General features: G+C 38.4%; 1 protein-coding gene across 7 annotated transcripts in view; it reads right to left on the bottom strand.

Moving 5' to 3' along the window:
- Nucleotides 1-572: 572 nt before the first annotated feature.
- Nucleotides 573-18285, bottom strand: part of PATZ1 (POZ/BTB and AT hook containing zinc finger 1) — a 29593-nt gene continuing 11880 nt past the window's right edge. For 2 of the 7 annotated variants that reach the window (XM_080391931.1, XM_080391932.1), the window contains exons 3-7: nucleotides 16725-16788; nucleotides 13320-13391; nucleotides 10774-10945; nucleotides 4867-5004; nucleotides 573-2970 (exon numbers count right to left, since the gene is read on the bottom strand). In XM_080391931.1, coding sequence (XP_080248057.1) covers nucleotides 2552-2970; nucleotides 4867-5004; nucleotides 10774-10945; nucleotides 13320-13391; nucleotides 16725-16788 — 865 coding nt within the window. In that variant the 3' untranslated portion in view covers nucleotides 573-2551. The remainder of the gene's footprint in view (nucleotides 2971-4866; nucleotides 5005-10773; nucleotides 10946-13319; nucleotides 13392-16724; nucleotides 16789-18285) is intronic. The other 5 variants (XM_080391933.1, XM_080391935.1, XM_080391934.1 and 2 more) reach the window with 5 other exon arrangements.

Genomic DNA, 18285 nt, shown 5'->3' with positions numbered 1-18285 from the left:
TCCCAATGAATTGTTATGCTGACTGGAAAGCCTGCTCTATCTTGACCTGCTTGGCAGCTTACAAGGTTGTTCTCAGCATGATCTAGATTTGTCAGGTACTTTAAAATGTTTTGTCACCTTTCCAAAAGGTCCTGTTTCTACTCATCAGCCAAGCTTACCAGTACAGCAATAGCAATTCCATGAAGCTTTAGTTTGAAGGTGGGTTTCTCTGTGGCTTTGTTTTGGGGTTGGTTTTTTGCCCCCCCCCCTTTAAATGAGACTCATACCTATTCAAGTGATTCTGGGGGAAGATGAATGGAGAAGAACATGTCCTTCAGTCTCCCAACACAGATTAATAGCAAAACATCAAGTCCACTGCAACATGCTCTCAATTTAGAAAGTGCTGGTGCTATAAAGAGAAAGCCATTGATTATTCATCCTTGGTTTATAATACTTGAAAGCAAGTACAAAAAAGTAGCTTCTTACAAGAGAGAAGCTGGGGCTTCTAAGTCTGCAGAATTTAGAACATCATTCCAAAATCCATATAATTACAAAAGGCTCTATAATTCCAACATAAAAATGAAACAGGAATATGTCTTACTTCAGCTACACATTAGCTGCAGGGTTTGAATTAGGAGCACCTGGGCAACACAAGTTGCAGCACAACAGCAGTTTGTGGGTATGTTCACATTTTATACAGACGTATCTCCTGCAGAGGATGTAGGTCCTGGTCTGAGGCAGTCTCTTCTACTCCAGCACCGTATTAATGACGGAGACAGCTATTGTTTCATAGAATTCAAGTTTGGTGTGGGACTTGGGTTCTTCAGAGTGGCCTTTCTAGAAACATTCGGTACACAGAGCAACTGAGTTTATCAGACCACTGCTTAAATCTTTGCTCGTTAACCCTCACAACAATTATGATGTAGAGAAAACCCTTCACAGACAGGAAATTAAGGAATAAATTCAGGAAGCTGTTCTATGTGACCTTGAGCATCAACAGCAGAACCATAATTATAACTCAGAGTATTCCTAACTCCTAACCCTGTGTTAAACAACATTTATATCTGGATTTGGTACATCAGACCATGGCAAGTTACACGGGAGGAGAGGGAGGATCAAGAAAGGACATTATTTCTGCACAAGTGGTATTTTCAGATTAAATGGAACCTCCAACAGCCTAGAGCCCAGCTTCTTTGCATTTTGTAGTCAATTCTTTTTCAGAGATATGCTGTTTGCAATTCCCATTTCTTATAGTAGAAACTCTTCTTCTTTGGAAAAGAAAGAAGTAAGACTGGCTTTTGCAAACCTGACTAGAGGCAGATCAGGAGAGCACAACTGTAGCCAAAAAGCCCAGCTCACTGAGAATACAGTACAGTGCAGAGTGGAATTAATGCCTTATTTACTGGTTCTCATTTGCACACCTTTTGGACAGGTGGCCAAATTGCTCAAAAACCAGACAAAACGAGGGGATGCAAAGTAACATACTAACTTCTTTAATAGAGTCCAATCCAATTAAATCAAATTCACTCTGTGAACCCCTGGGTTTATTCACACTAAACAAGTCAGTGGTACATAGTGTTAAGCCGATAGTTGATGGTGTTTATACCCTAGGTCCCCACAAGAAAAATGAGCACCAGTCAACCAGACTGCAATGGTATTTTTCCTTCCTTTTTTTTTTTTCTTTTTTTTTTTTTTCATAAAACTATTTCTTTCATAGACTTAAAACAATCAACTAGCCAAGTTATTAATTATGGTACATCTAAAAAAAAATTAATACTAACCCTAATGTGACTGCTGCTTTAAGAGTGCTCTGTGTATCGCCTTAGACTGGCTTTTCAGTAGCAATTCACTACAACAGGTCCTTAAAATATAATAGAGAATTAAAAACCTGACCTCAAGTTTAATGATTAAAAGTAATAAAAACAACCTGTTCTGAACGGTGATTTTTCTCAGCAGTTCAGTCCTGCTGCAGCACTCACAGCCTCACAAATGGCAGAAGGGGTTCAAATTCTCTCACCTTCTTTAAATTTTTCTGGTTTTAAAAGGACAACTGCATTGTAACCTGCTAGGTACCACGGGGCATTTTACTTAATGTTATATTCAATAATGGGACAATAACGGGTTTGCTTTTAAAACTTACTGTTTCTCTGGGGTAGGTTAGGGAAGGTGGGGAATAGAGAGAGAGAACAAAAGCATAGCTCCCTGTAGCTGTAGCTCCCCAGGTGCCTCGTTCACTAAGACTATCTAACTCTTAAATCAGTGCTGGCAACTTTTGTTTATTCTAGAAGATCATGATGAAACACCAGCAGCAGCCTCTAAAGCTACGTTTGGTGTTTTAGGTCATGTCTCCTATTCAAGGACACCATGTTCTGTAATTTATCAGCTAAGAAGCATTTTCTCCCTCTCCCCAGTGAAGGTTTAAAGGTGGGGTAGGGCATGAGACAAAGAGGGAAGCTAAAATGAATAAAAAATTCTCAGCTATAGAACCAAATTTCATTATTTCCTCTTTCATTCACAGCATCTTATCATTATAGCCAGACTGCTGCTTTGCTTTGTTAAGATCAAACTGATCTCATTTCCCCTCTGGCCCCATTGGTTGCTGGTCGACCTCTGGATCCACTAGGGATGATGCAAATGCTGACTGGACGATCTGAAACCCAAATGACTCCAGGAGAGACATGTTCTGTTGGGGTGAAAAGGGGGATCCTAGAGCAGGACCAAGGTCCCCCAATGGGCCACCAAGGGCCCTGACGTGAACTTTCTGTATGTGTTTGTTCAGATAAGACTTTGATCTGAAAAAGCTGCCACATTCAGGGCAAGGGTACTTCTTCTCTCCTTCGGTCTCCATTTTGTTTTTGCTGACTGCCATGTCACACGAGAAGGACCCGTTGGTGCTCTGTTTCTCAGGAGTCTTGAGGTCACTGGTGTCAGAGAGGTCTCCATACGAATCAGAACTCTCAATCGGGTCCGAATGTGAACATTTCTGGCCTTCTACAGGAAAAAGAAAAGAGAGAAGTTTTCAGAATCTTACCTCGCCCAAAAAAGTATTTGGCATGCATTAAAAGAGATTATATTGGCTACCACCTGATTTCATTAATGCCTGTCACAACAGAATGATACACACTTAACATCACAGTCCCTCATATTCTAAAGCCCTGGACCACAGGTTCTCTTTACAAACCACCCAGCTGCTATCAGAGCAACATCCAGGTTTTTATTATGGATTTGTCACGATACTGAATGCAACCATAATGGGTCTGTGGTTCATATAATACTTTTTTGAATCCCAAAGATGTCTCACAACATTTATATCTCAGGCACTGCAAAAGGATGGACATAATGATGAGGTTTTAACTGTACACTTCACTCCCACGCTTCTGACATTTTGTTGATACTTTGGGGGAGAACCTAGAAACCTAATGAAGTACAACAGGCTGCAGCAAGATGTGAAGAAACCTGGAAATACTCAGCAAAACAGCAGTGAGCTACTGCAATTTAAGAAGTGCAGTTCCATCTAGTCTTGAGGAACTCTTTTACAAGTGCAATGCTGCTAGAAGTGAACTTGTCGTAATCTAAAATTGTTCCATCTTTAAATACTGTAGTGTGAAACAGGAGAGAGGTTAGAGACACTATTTTAAGTCATTTGGATACAGATCCTGGCAAAGCCATTGGTATGTTTGGAGTGTTCCCCATTCTCCTCTGGCGTTATGCCAAGGAAGTTTGTCCACACTTTTTGCTCAGCGCATACGAATGAGCGTGGGAAACCCAGACATACTCCCTAAACAAGTCTCTGAATACAAATAAGCTGTATCTACTATTAACTCTAAAAGACCAAAGAACCACTTGGCACAACCCAAAAGACAGATTTGCTCTGGACTCGACGTTACAAACCAAACAGGATATGCATGAAATCAATACACCGCTGAGCTGGAGTAAATCTCTTGTTAAGTCAGCACACCACCCAAAACCAAAGGGCTTCTATAGTGACTCTATCAGGACTTCAAACAGAAAAAAATTATAAATTGTAGCTTTCCACTGGCACAGACTTCATTTAACCCAGCACGGTGTGCTCTCTTGGGCAAGAAAAACCATAACTTTTGGGGACAACCATGATTTTGAAGAATTTTCTGATGATTCAGCTTAACCAGGAATACTGACAGCTCAAACCAAGAAGCAAAAAGCAAGCTAGTCTACACAGATTAACAAACAGCATTACATATCCAGAAGTTAAATACTCTTTAGCTATTCTTACAATAATTTCTTTTTTCTTTTTTCCCCCAGAAGTTAAATGCGAGTTAAAAACAACAACAACAAAAAAAGTAACAGTACTATTACCCCCCTCTACCTCTCCTCCCCAAGAACAGCATTAAAACATTTAAGTTTATCTACAGATAGTTGCATGGCTCCTCATCAACCTGAGGACGAATATTGCTTTCACTGCTCTGGAATCTATGAACTGCATTCTGCAGCTCCCCCTTCCTTCATCAGAAATCAGAAACATGGTTTGACTGACATGAGATTCAAGCATAGTGGGACTAAGGAACCATCAAGGATCTGCACTCCTCAGGCAAAATTCAAATACTGACTGCTCTTAAGAAGATGGTCAAGACAAACTCACATCTTTTTTTCAATCTCTAAAATCAAAGAAGCTGCCAAAAATTCACGCGCCCTTACATGTCCATCTCCTTCCCCCAGACTTGTTTAATGGCCTATCTAAGGGCAGATATTACATACTGTGTGATGCTATGTCATTTCTCTGCATTTCCCTAAGCTTCTCTCCAGGATCTTCCCTGTCCTTCCTCCCTCCCCTTTCTCATGCCCAGCCCAGCATCCCACAACACAAAGTTCTGCACAGAGCAGCAAGGTGCAGAGCAGTGAGTCTCTTGCCTTTGATGCCATAGGTCCTGACGCAGTGGAACGCTGCTCCCCCATTCGGGATGGACTCCTGGTGCCTGGAGACCTGGGGAAGGGGAACACCGTGGTGGGTTTTAACATGGACCTTTAAGTAGGAGGCAGAGGAGAAACCTAAACAAGATAAAAGGAGATGAGATCCTGCCACCAGCAAAGACACACATCTGCCTTCCCTGTTCTTTTAATCTTTCTCTCGCTCCTACTCCCTATTACAAAGTTCCCATTATACTAACTTGATTTCTGGTTACCTACAGCATGCTCAAGCAGGATTCCTAGACATACTCAGGCAAGGAATGCAATGCATACCCTTCACTAGACTTCATTTGCTTTTTGGAAATCATGATGAAAGAGCAGTCTCCTTGAGAAAAAAAATCAGATGTAAGCAAACCTATCAGATGACATGAAACTTTCTGGAAAAAAAGGCAGAAGAGACATGACATGAAAAGGCACTCATGTCTCTTCACCATTTTTGTGCTTTCTTAATTTAAATTAAAAATGCCTTCATCATCTGATAATAATTTGGAAGATAGTTCAAATCAGTTTATTTTATGCTGTCAAGATCTGATGGAATGCCATTTTGGTAACACCCCTCTGGTATTTAGTGTGCTTTCTCCTTAGGTTTTTAGCATTTATAGTGACTCCCAGAACACAAAAAGCTAAAACTACTGAGTTTTTAAGGTATACTTTTTATTTCTGCAGTAATGTTTTTAAAAACATTTCCTCCATTTAGCTCATTCTAAATTTATTTTCTCCGTAGTTAACAACAAAAATTTAAAATGGAATGTCAGTATTTTTATTAGCTCTGATCTGTAAGCCCAAACCACTGAAATTAAAAACATATCTTTCAAACAACAGTTTTTCACATTTGTGCATGTGCTTTTCAAAACTGTTTTTGAAGTCTCACGAGTATGGCCTTTTGCTTTAATGAAATAAATTATGTCACATATATGTTGGAGTATTTTAAAATTCTATTTTAGTAAGATTTGCAGTTAGTACTAGTACACTTGAACCATATACAAGGCACAAGGAAGACAGACTTTTAAAGACTTTCTACACGGGTAAGCCCATCAACAACTATCTTAATTTTCTATTCCATCTTGAACAGAGTATTATGGGACTTTCATGTAAGAAACATTGCCCTTTAACACCTGAGAACACAACACAAGTTTTACCGTCACAGACACAGAGTTCCAGGCTCCCTTTCCGGATAGAGAAAACCCGAGACCGAGATTTTTTTCAAACCGATACAGCATTTACAGCACAAGTCCTTGCAAGAGAACTTTCATACCAACACTTCACTTCAAATCTGAATAGATATACTACCGTAAAGCTATTTTTACAGTAATGTCACTGCATTTACATCTGATGATATGTAATATATTAGGAAGGATGTAAAACCAATACTGGCACACCTCCCTGGGGTGGATTTTCTGACAGCAGCTGTTAAGTTTCAGGTGCTGAATTTAATAACAAATATGGCTTTACACTAGAATTCCCTATGCCTACTCAACAAATATCCCTCTACCCAGACTTTTCTTAGCAGCTAGGACCAAAGAGTATTCAGGTATTATTAAGAATTACGTATACATGACCTGCAGAGTAAGACAAGAACTCCACAGCAACCTGCTGAAGGGGGAAAAAAGGGCAGGCTGCCGAGAACTAACAACAGATAGCTACTGTAGACCCCCGAGTTGAAGATAAAAGTACAGAAAAGTACATATATCACAACTGAAGAAACCAAGAACATATGACTCTCAAAATACAACGGAGCAGAATCACCTAGCCCAAGTCATTCAGGGTATTAATAAACAGTTATTATCCTCTGAAATAATTCAAGACCTACCCTCAGATACAAACTGCTGCACTGAAAATCTCACTGGGCCACAAGAGAGTAAGTTTTTCCAAATACCAAAAATTCACTGTAGATATGGAAAGCAACAGTGTTTGGTGGGTAGAGAAAAGGACATAATGCACAGATATAACAGTGATAATTCCACGTACAAGGTACTTCCCTTCTTTCATGCATGATGCATGTATCTAATAGCCACATGCATGCTGAAATGAGCCTCTTTATGTAGCAATGTATTAAAATCTCACTGCCAACCATTACAAGAGGACTACACAGAGGTATTCAGTGTTCTTCTGTGCTGCTAGGGACACAGGAAAATCTTAAGTTATAATCTCTGCTATACAGTATTTTTCCTGAACTCTGCAATTCTATTTGTAGAGTACATTGTTTTACATAATGAAAACTGCCTGCAAAGTGTGTTAGCTTCCCTTTATGCACTTGGCAGATGAACATGTGAGTCATCAACTTCCATCAAAGCAGTAAGAATGCCAGCTGCTTCATAGGAAGCTCTTTAAAGTGAGATTTTTTTGTTTTGGTTTTATCCTTTTTCTGAAGCACTTAGTGCTGGCCTTTTTTTTTTTTTCCCCCACCAGACCTTAATTATGAATGCCTGTCCTAGGAAGATGGGAGATTCATAGACAATAATCCTTTACTTTTAAAAATCTCTTTAATAACAAAGTCAGGCTAATGCAGAGGATAAAGTGGCAGTATTTTTCAAAGAAGGGATGTATTTATGGCTTTACCCATAAACATATTTCAGCTTTGCAGTCGATTATTTCTTCATACCAGAGAAACTGACATTAAAAACATGCACAGAGAGGAAACTATCTGCTTTATATAAATGGGACCTATCCCTTGATCTCTTAGGTAACATCTGTAAGAAGACAGACTATAGAAATAATTGCAGGATGCTCCTTTTTCAAAAATTCTAATTTGGATTTAGCTGGAACATGCAGAGAACGTGTCCTGCTTTAATCAACTCTGTATCCACCATGAAATTCACCATCCACAAGAATTCACCTTATCTAAAAAAAAAAAAAAATCCATCTGACTCATGATTGGAATATTCACCCTTCCCCTAATTCATTTGGTTTCTGTGAAACAACATGCATGTGCCTGAAACAGAAATTGAATCTTCCAAGTTGCACACGTTATCACAAAGTACCAGTTCTAGACTTGCCAAAGTCATTAATCTCTTAAGTTCTATGAAAAAGCCAACACAAGCAAATGAAGCTCCTAACGATGGTAATACAAGATTATGTAACACCAAAGCAGAAGCAGGACTTTTTTATTTAAACTGATTAGAGATTTTGTCTTAAAAAGTGAGGATTGAGGATTAGTGTTCATAAGCACATTTTAGATGAATCCTTAAAAAAAAACACACAAAAAAACCCCCAGAAAACCCCAGAAAAAAACCCAAACACATTGCACAACTTTCCTGATTTAACAAGATTTAAGTGCTTCCATAATTACTCCAAGCAAAAAGACCCTAAGTAAGAAAATAACCTGGAAAAAACAACAAATCACAGATGGTAGTTTTTTGACATTATACTCTCATTTTGTAAAATAAATAAATAAATAAAATCAGCAAAAGGGTACCCGCATGACAAGGCAAATCAGTGGCTATTGCTTTCAGTCAGGTACCGAGTTCCCCATCTCCTAAACCCATTAAACCTTTAAAAGAACACGAGACACTTGATTAAGTTCCACAGAAAAGCCTTCAGTCTGATGGGATAAACTGAGGGATCCTAAGCTCTGCTTTCAACACCAGGACATGTTCACTTGTGTAAGGCACCTTTTCACCCACCTTTTTTTTTTTTTGGTGGGCCAAATTCCAAAATTCTCTGTATAAGCAACTTGAGCGTTCATGCTTGACTATTACTATACCCAGAACTAGCTACGTTCCAATGAAAAAAAATACACCAGCGTGTTAGCTGAGGGAAGAATAAAGCAAGAGCCCATTGCACAGGCACCACAGCCACAGCACAATCACAGCTGGGGGGACAGTGCTGGCTTCTGACTGCACCAATGCCTACCAAATAGATGTTTCTAATCCAGAAATTTTCCACTATACTTCATCTTGCCAGGCTCTACAATTTAAAGAATATCTATTTAAAACAATAAACATTATATTTTGATTCTAGAACACTTTGGATTAAAAATTCTGCTGTCAGGGATCATAAATCTATAAATCAAAATTCACAGGATGAAACAACACGTTCATAACACAATCGTTTGACAAACCCAGTCTGTAACTTCCCTTTCCTATGAATTTTAATACTGGGTACATATTTAACACTAGATCACCAGATTAATTATGTTTTCTAAGTGCTGATGAAAAGTGAAATTCACAGCAAACTGAATTCTGACAACACACATGAAATACACAAAGTGTAAGAAGAAGGTAGTCGCTTAAAGTTTGCTGAACAACAGGTTCCCTAGCCTTCTACAGAGAAGTGTGTGTTTTATTCAAATTCCCACTGCACATTTAAACGTGTAAAATGTGAATAAACCATTTAGTCATTTCATTGTTTGAATGCCGGATCTGTCTTTGTCACGGTGGCTGAATTTTGAAAGAGCTGCAGTGACATCCAGTGGTAGTTAAGTTGAAACCCAAGGTTACAAATCTTGGAAACAAGACAATTCTAACCCATGTGAGTTTCTGTTTGGCACCATGTTCCACTGAAGGAGAGCAGGACAGCACCTGAATCTTGGATAGCATCTTCCATGTCGTTACCAGAAAAGGAATGGGGATAAGCTTAAGCAGTTTCTCAGAAGACAGACCTTCAGCTGAAAAGGAGGCCAAGCTTCACTTCATACCATCAGCCTGGAGCTTCAGAGCCTGAACATTTTCTACCCAGACGCCTTTTCCACTCAAACCGTTCACATCACTTTCAGGACCTAACAGACAGTTCAACTGCTGGAAATACCTCCCTTGCAATTTAATGTCTCTGATTATTCATCAGCTCCCAGTCATCCAAAAGCTCCCTGTACAGTCCTCACATTAAATACCGAACAGCTTTATTCTCTCAAAAGATTTCACCTCTCTTAAATTAGAAAAGGGAACATACATCATAAAAAACCAGACTCATAAAAACCAAGATCCCAAAACACAGCAGCAACCTCTTCCTACACTTTTTTATAGGTATTTTAGGTATATTTAGGTATATTACTAGGTATATATGACTGTGTGAGCCAATAATATAGTTTCAAGTTGTGTATTAATCATTAAATAAAAAGGACACCAATAAGTCAAAATTATTTTTCCAGCTTGCCTTACATCCCACAAAGCCTAAATTTACAACTCTCTCCAACCAAAGAGAACCACAAACAGATAGAAAATCTTGAAAAGCTCTTAGTCACGTGGTTTAGATTTAGCAGCCCTGTGAGGAGCAGGGAGCTGGACTCAGGTCCCTTCCAACTTCAGATATCCTGTAATTCTATGAAAAGCTGTATTTGTACAAAAAAAATGGTAAAGCACATTTCTAGTGCTCTTTACAAAACCTGTTTCAGAAATGTACGTTAATACAAAGTAATTTATTGTGTTAAGAGGGAGAAGCAGCTTGACTACTGCTGCACCAGGAGGTTAAGCAAGACTGGCAATAATGTGGATATTTTTATGTGCAGTGTGTAATTTTCAACTTGGTGTGTATTTCAATGACTCTTCTTCCAAACTGATTGCACAGATTTAAGACTAACCAAGTACAGAAAAGGTATATTGTGAATAGTAGCAAGGCAACATACAATGGTTATTGTATAGGGATCTGGCTATTTAGCAAATACAATTCTTATAACTGTCTAGAAACAATTTGCTTCAGATTTAAACTGAATTTCTTCAGGAACTATCAGCCATGTAAAAAGGCCAGACCTACAGCTCCAACGGTTTCAAGGTTAAGTATTCAATAATGAAAACAGAGAATATGTACACATATATGGTATAATCTCCTCCTGTTGCAGACAGAGTCACGTAGCTTTACAGCTTCCCTCAAGTGCTGTCCCACCCCACAGAAATAAAAAAATGGTTTCTTCATTACCTCTATTACAGATAGTGCAGAAATTGCTTGGTCCTTCACTATGTTTCTTCAAATGATCTGCCATATATGCTGCTCGCAAGTACTTCCCACACACCTGGCATGGAACTTTGTCTTCATGACATGCTAGGTGTGAGCGCAGTCGGTCACGAGTGGCAAAGGAAGCATTACAAGTCTGCAGGTATAATGAGAACCATGTGACTCACCAACTCTGCTAAAAGCACTGATACTGTCAAATATATTTAGTATTCTTTAGCTTAAATACCTTAGATCCTGTGCAAACATGCAAATGACATGATGCACAAGCCATTTTCCCACAAATAAAAAATTCAGATCACCAACACACTACGTAAGATGTGATGTTACTACTTGAAAGAATTAAGAAAGCAAGAAAACAGCTCTAACATACTACAGACAGTAAAACTTAAATCAAGATAGAGTTCTAAGGCCTTGGTTCCTCTCTGCGGATGAAGATACTAAAACTTTAAGGACTATTTAATGAAAGAAATAGCACAAACCATTTCATTTACAGTAAGTTCTGCAATTTCACTGAGCCATTACAATCACTTTAGACCACCCAGAATGTCCTGCCATCTTCCTAAATTTTACTTTTTGATCTGATCAATCTAACTTCAGTCCACAGAAACCCTCTGGAGTATACAAAGACATACGAAGCAAGCATCGGAGAATTGGCTGGGATGAGAATATGACTAAAGACAGTAAAAGAGCCATCATGGTATCCACAGTAGCAGCCCAGACAAATTGTAGAAGTGAAGCCTCAGAACTGCGCAGGTATCAAAATAACTGCATGACACTGTAATCTGTTTATAACTTACCCCTGATCAAGGTATCATATTGCACTTACTACCACGAAACAAGCTGGATTTGTTGTAATATAATATTGATTCTACTTGCCCGCTTCCCAGATGTAATCCGTATGATGAGTGAAGTCTTCCTCCCACTTTTATAATCATAGCAATTGGCAGGCATGCAGACTATGTATATAGCCTATTGTAACAGCCTGCCAGTTCTTCTGAAAGGCTTGCACTATCTCTAACGTGTGAAGGAAAATAAATCACCAGCAATACACTGTACAAGTTATTAAAGATATAGTCTGAAACCATTGCTCACAAATGTGAAAGGAAAAACAAAAGCAAACATACATTAGAATGACCAGACCAAGTGGGCAACAGTGACATTCAAGAGTGTACAGTGTTTTGTTTATACCACCTTTACATAAAATAACACAGTTTGAAGATGTATAACCAGAACCCCCTGAGATAATAGGAGGCTACTAAGTGACTTTGGAACTGGATATATTCTCTGTTTTTTCAAGTATCAGTGTGCAATTAAACGACTGTTTCAATATAGACTTCTTAAAGTAACAATCTGAGTAAAATTCCAGAATTATAACTTCAAGTAAGTGAAACTGATAATACAGAAGAGGAGAACCCACATTTTTTTATATGTTTTAGTTAATCAAGAGCTTAATCCAAAAAAACATTGAAGGCAGCTGAAAAGTACCTATCAATTTCAACAGGCTTTACACTCAGTCGAGCCTAGAGATGCTTAAGTATGGTAAACGCCCATAGAGCTGAGGCTACTTTGCAGCAAGTACAAGACTTAGCACCTCAGAGGATTAGGGCTTAATGAACTTAAAAAGACAACAGTAACATTATCTGGATTTCTGTGATACACACAGTTAAACTAAGCTCACCAGACAAAGAATAATAAATTACAAGTAGTAATATACTAAGAGGCAAACTCTTGAACATGAAAGATTTCTCTTCATTTGGAATCTCAGTACACAGCGCTGAGCAAAACAGGTGCAGCTTTCACTTACTAAAATGTTCTTAGAGGTAAACACTCATTTAAGGCAGGACTCCAGCACTGATACTAATCAATCTGTTGAATATCAACTAAAGATATATAACTAGATAATCAAGGATGACAGCCAAGAGATCCATCATCAATAAGTCTAAAAATACTGAGCCACAGTAAGCATCTATACAAAAGCATTGGGAGTGCATTAGTTGATGAAGCAGACCAGAGACAAATCACATAAATACAGGGATGCCAGAAGTAAAACCGTATCTGTCCCATATTGAACTTATCAGGTTGAAAGCTTAGGGAAAGGCAATATAATCATTTCTGTGTTTGATTTCTCACTCTTGCTGCTGAGTTGTGCAAAGTTCACCTTTGGATAAGCTATATAGTAAATATATCTGCAAAGAAGCTTAAAAAAAATTAAGTCCAGTGGAGAAAGCAAGAACCAGTTTAGCTGAATCATAACAATGGGAGAAAAGACTAGGTTTAAAGAAAACCCCAAAGTTAATATTCAAATAGTTAATATTTACAAAAGGTATAGAGAAAAAAAAAAGTTTTATTTTACAAAAGATGTGAAGTGCTAAATGAGCGCTAAGTATTTATCATTAATTGTTAATCACAGAAGAAAACTCTCCAGTGCTTTCCTATCAAACATTGCACAGGTATATAAATAGATCAAAAAGAATATATATAAAGTTTAAAAAACATTGTTTAAGAAATACCTCTTGAAGTTTCAACTTTCCTATGGATGTGGATGTCTCTGAGCTTATTCCATGGTGGCTGCCATTTTCCTGCTAATAGGCAGGAAGTAAGAGAAATTAGGACAGGAAGAAACTCATTCTGCATTGAAATCAATGGGAAAAGCACTGGACTTGGGATGCCAATTTTAGGTTTACTTAAATAAATCTTTTTCTTTGTCAAAAGCTGTGCTTTAATTTAACCTGCATTTTTCTCTTTCTTATTTAAATTGCCAGAAGAACAATCTGTCTCTTGTCTCTGAAAAGGAGCGCAAACTTCTGTTTTCTCCCTTTGTTCTTTCCCGTCCACAGATTTTCAGATCACCATTTCCTTCCAAACTGCAGCCTAACTTTCATACCATTCACACTCAAAAGCCAAAACCCCAGCTTCACCCCTTCCCATGACGAGTCAGCAAACTGATCTATCTCATTATGGCCAGAAAACTGACTTACCCCTTCTTCTACATCCAGAACTCAACTGTCAGATTTAAAAAAAAAAAAAAAAAAAAAAAAATCATCACCAGTGCTACAATCCAGGGGAAAAGATCCAGCGTGCCACTTGGTGTCTTGTCTGGACACCAAAGCAACTTCTTGGATCCGATTTCTCAGCTGCCTTGGCTCTGTGGAGGCCTCCCCTATAATGAGTCTATTTGAATGGCAATGAAAAAGCTGGAATCACGTCTTTGTCTGGCACCAGGTGCTACAGGTGCTGGAACTTTGGATAGTTTTTCAAAGATCTTTGAAGCACAGCCATTATTTTAGAGGGGTGAGTGCACGTTTACATGCTGAGCACTGAAAACTATAGCTGTTGCAGTGATGTTCGGCTTACAATTGTCCTGCTTCTCACAGTTTCATTTTATTTATTCTGAAGTTGGGTTGACACCTTCATGCTTTTGTTTTGGTCGTCCAAAACGTACCATGATGCCACATAAACAAAACATTACATATCCACCAGTTTGCAAAGATATATGATGGCTCAGGTAAACGGCCAGTGGATTCTGTTCAAATCGTAACAGAGCACAACTTCCAAGAATGCCACTATGACAGAGGATTCTGGAAAGCTTTTCTGTTTACTGACAAAGTAATTCTCTTTGCAGTAAACATAAACAAAGCACAAAGCATGACAATAACAGGAATTTTCAACAGGAACTCAACAGATTCAAAAAACGATGCTCAATGCTGTTCAGGCTACCCTCACGGGGAGCTAATTTGCCAAACAAAATCAATGGAAAATGGGGAAACAACATGCTAATATTAAGCTATTTTCCTTCTTATTGGCCAGATTCTGTGTTTAGATACACGTCATGGAACAGAAGTGTTACTGGTATTGAAATAATCACAAGGAGAACCTTATTAATTTATACATTAGCTTTTGGATTTGAAACACATTTTCAGTGTGATAGCATCTCTTCTGTGGTTTGTACCATGTATATCAGATCTGTACATACTTCAGAAGATTTTCTAAATCTGACAGGATATTATGAAGTATTTTTTGCAAAGACACATAACAGCTCTTTAACAAATTTTCTACACCTTAAGATTCATAAAAAATTACCTTTGCAGAGTTAAGCATTCAAAAATCAAGAACAAACCAAGCCTGAATGACAAACTCGACTGTCCTGATGCTTGTAACCTATAGCCTATACTTTTTAACTAAAATGAACGGTGCATACAGCATTATGGCACTTTAGACAACACACAGTGAGAAAGACTGTTCTTAGAAACTGCTATCACAAAATAACATGTCTGCAAGGAGATGGAGTTGAGCTTGCCTGGACAATCTTCCGTATTTCTTTACTTTCTAGCTCTTCATGTATCCTCTGACTGACACAGATTTTATATTTAATATTCTTAAATCAATCAGCAAACTATAAAAGAAAATCAGGCATCAGTTGGCAAAGGACAATTCATGCCTATCAATGTTATTCATAAACGGTGTTCGTTCAGTAACCCTTGCTATCATCTGGCAGAAACTGCTGTGTTTCTGTTTATGCTAGGATCTAAGTATTCATTTCCATACTTGCACACAAATAAATGCTTATGGAAAAAATTTATAGTCATCTTCAGTTCATCCACCCAGACCTCTTGCTATCCCCAAATTGTGAATTCTTTTTGTAAGTGGAAATTTGCAATTTATATAAATCTATAACCGCTAAATCATCTTAAGAAGCTTAAACCAATCTAAGGCTTTATATATGATATGCAGTTAAATCAATGTGAAGGCCATGTGGCCTGATTTTCAAAGGTGCTGGGCTTCCACAGATCATATGGAGGTCAAGGGAAACCTTTAGATGGCTCTATATGCCTGAAAAACTGTTCACTGGATTATCAAAGTTTCAAAATGTTTTAAAACTTGCACAATTTGGAGGAAACATAGGAGAGGTGTGTTGAGATGGGGAAAAAATTGCAGCTCAGGAGGCAGCAGTCATGTAGGATTGACTAGGCTCATAAAATCTGGTTAAAAAAAAATCAGAAGAAAAAAATCCTCTAACCTTCACTGTCTTCAAAGAAAATTAAAATGATCTTGCTCCAATTTTCTGTAAATAAATAATTAAAGAAATCTTTCTTCAGAGACCAAGCATAGTGACTTTTAGTCCAACAAATCGCTCAGAATTTTTTTTGTTTGCCCAACAATGATGTGAAGGCAGTGGGTGATAGTGGAAGCTGATTCTCAACTTTGGTTTTAATTAATACCTCCAGGCACCTTTTAAATCTTTCTACAAATTAATCACAAAAGATCTTTCTTGATTTGATCTTTCAAACCCTAATGAATAATACAACATTATGACATTGTATTACAAAGGATACTGTGATGCTGTTATTTATATTCTCCCTGGGATAAAAAAAAGCTTCCAATTTTGCTCAGTGCAATGTTCTGAAGGCTATGTGATTAAAAAACCCAAACCAACCAAACAAAAAAACCCAACAAAAAAGAGGGTATCTTGGCAGGTTTTGATAATTTACCGATTTTATTTGAAATTATTCTAAAAAAATGAAGTCAGCATTGGAGCCTCCTGTTGGCAACTACAATAAAAAATAAAAAAAAATAAAAGGAGGTGGGGGTGGGGCACAGGGAATCATCGGTGACATTGACTCTAAGCCCAGGGCAAGGTGGCTGGGTAAGAGATCCAGGGTGAGGCTGGGATCAAGCATTAGGGAAGAACATCTGGGAGAAGGGGAGGGAGGCAGGAGAACCAAAGCTGTAGATGACACAGGGGGCTGGGGGACAGGAGGGACTTAAAGCAGCTGTCACTGTTGAACACTTATTTACAAACAAGTATCCCAATTCACACATACAAGGTATTTTTACTGATACTTCGCAATTGTCTGCACACACAAACACAATGCCAAAGATTACCCATACCCAGTCTAAACCCCTCCAGCTCCTACCTGACACTTGTGAGGTCTCTCTGAGGTATGCACCTGTTTGATGTGTCCATTCAAGTGGTCTGGCCTTAAAAGAAAACACACATAAGCACACTTAAAACAAAAACTAAAAATAAACATAAAATTTTAACAAAAAAAAAAAAAGAAAAAGATCCCAGTGGTGGATCTATTACAAATATAGTGATATTTAACATTCCAAGAACCAGATAACCAACAATTGGGACTCTACCTGGATAAGTACCCTCTCCAACTTGCTAAAAAGGCAGCATTTTCTCAGGAAGAAATTATGACCGAATGATCAGAGAAAACAGGAAATACAAGCTACAGTATTCAAGCCTGTACGTCCCTTTCCAAAATCCTATTTAGATCTTGACAACCAGTGCACTTTGATTTACAGTTGCTGAATATTTGAACAATCAGATCCTTTTGATTTATGTCCCAAACACAGATGTAAGAAGCCAAATTTAAGGACCTCTGTGCAGAAAGACTGACCCTAAACTCTGTTGTGGTGACACGTTTTCCACCAGCAAGAGGAAAAAATTCTATCCTAACTCACAACTTGGCGCGGAGACTGCACTGATACAAATAAAGTGCTCTGAAGGTCCCAACTAGAAGGTGCAATGGAAGAGCAAATTATTACTGAAAAAAAGGTTAGACCATTCTTCACAATCAGTAAAGTCGGCTTTGTAGAGGAGCGGACTGAATAGCTGCAGATTTCCCTGGTGGGAGTTTCTCCTACTGGGAAGAAAGCTTTTCATTGTATGAGGCCAAAACTGCTTGGAAACAAGTCCTCCACCCTCTCCTCCCCCAACTTTCCAGCTGCGCCAATGAGAGGGCACGGGATGGAATTCATGCACTGCAGACAGAAAATAGACTGAACTTTGCAGTCGGGCTGTTAAACCTGATGCTCCAGCGAGTGGGCTGGAGCAGTGTAACCGGCAAGACTGGTTGGGGGTCCTTCTAGGTACCTCAAGCCTAGCGACCTCACGTGCTGCGCTACTGGATGAAGGAAAGGATACTGAAACGAGACATCGCGCTTCCAACTTCCTTTGGCTGCTCCTACGACTGAATACTGAAACTTAAAGGAGTCTCTATTTTTCATTCATACTTCGATTTTACAAAGATATGCAGACATTTTTATTGTTTACTTTTGTAACAGCGCTCCCTCTGCCTGTTCGCATTAACTTACTGGGGAAAATGAGAAAACATGTATCTTTCACTCTCCCTTGTTGACAAAAACCTTTCACACAGCAACAGCAGAAATTTTGAAGTGTGAAGTAATGAAAGTTGGCAGATGATCCCAGGTAGCGCTATAATAAGAAAACTACTTTCACTTCTAGCCACAGATGAAATTTTCATTTTAAGACTTTCCAGCATGAAATCTGCAGTCCTTATGAAGATGCAGCCCTAATTATTGCTGATTAAAAAAAAAAAGGGGGGGGTGGGGTGTCTAAGTTTTCTGTACTTATTTCAGTAACAAAAAGTCCCTCTATCAAAAAGAGGACTAAGAGGGGCACAATACCAATGTATATAACCTAGTAGCCTTTTGATACGTTTTTGTATC

The sequence above is a fragment of the Falco punctatus genome, assembly GCF_963210335.1.
Source record: "Falco punctatus genome assembly, chromosome: 1".
Classification (NCBI taxonomy): Eukaryota; Metazoa; Chordata; class Aves; order Falconiformes; family Falconidae; genus Falco; species Falco punctatus.
This window is presented reverse-complemented; position numbering and strand designations above follow the sequence as displayed.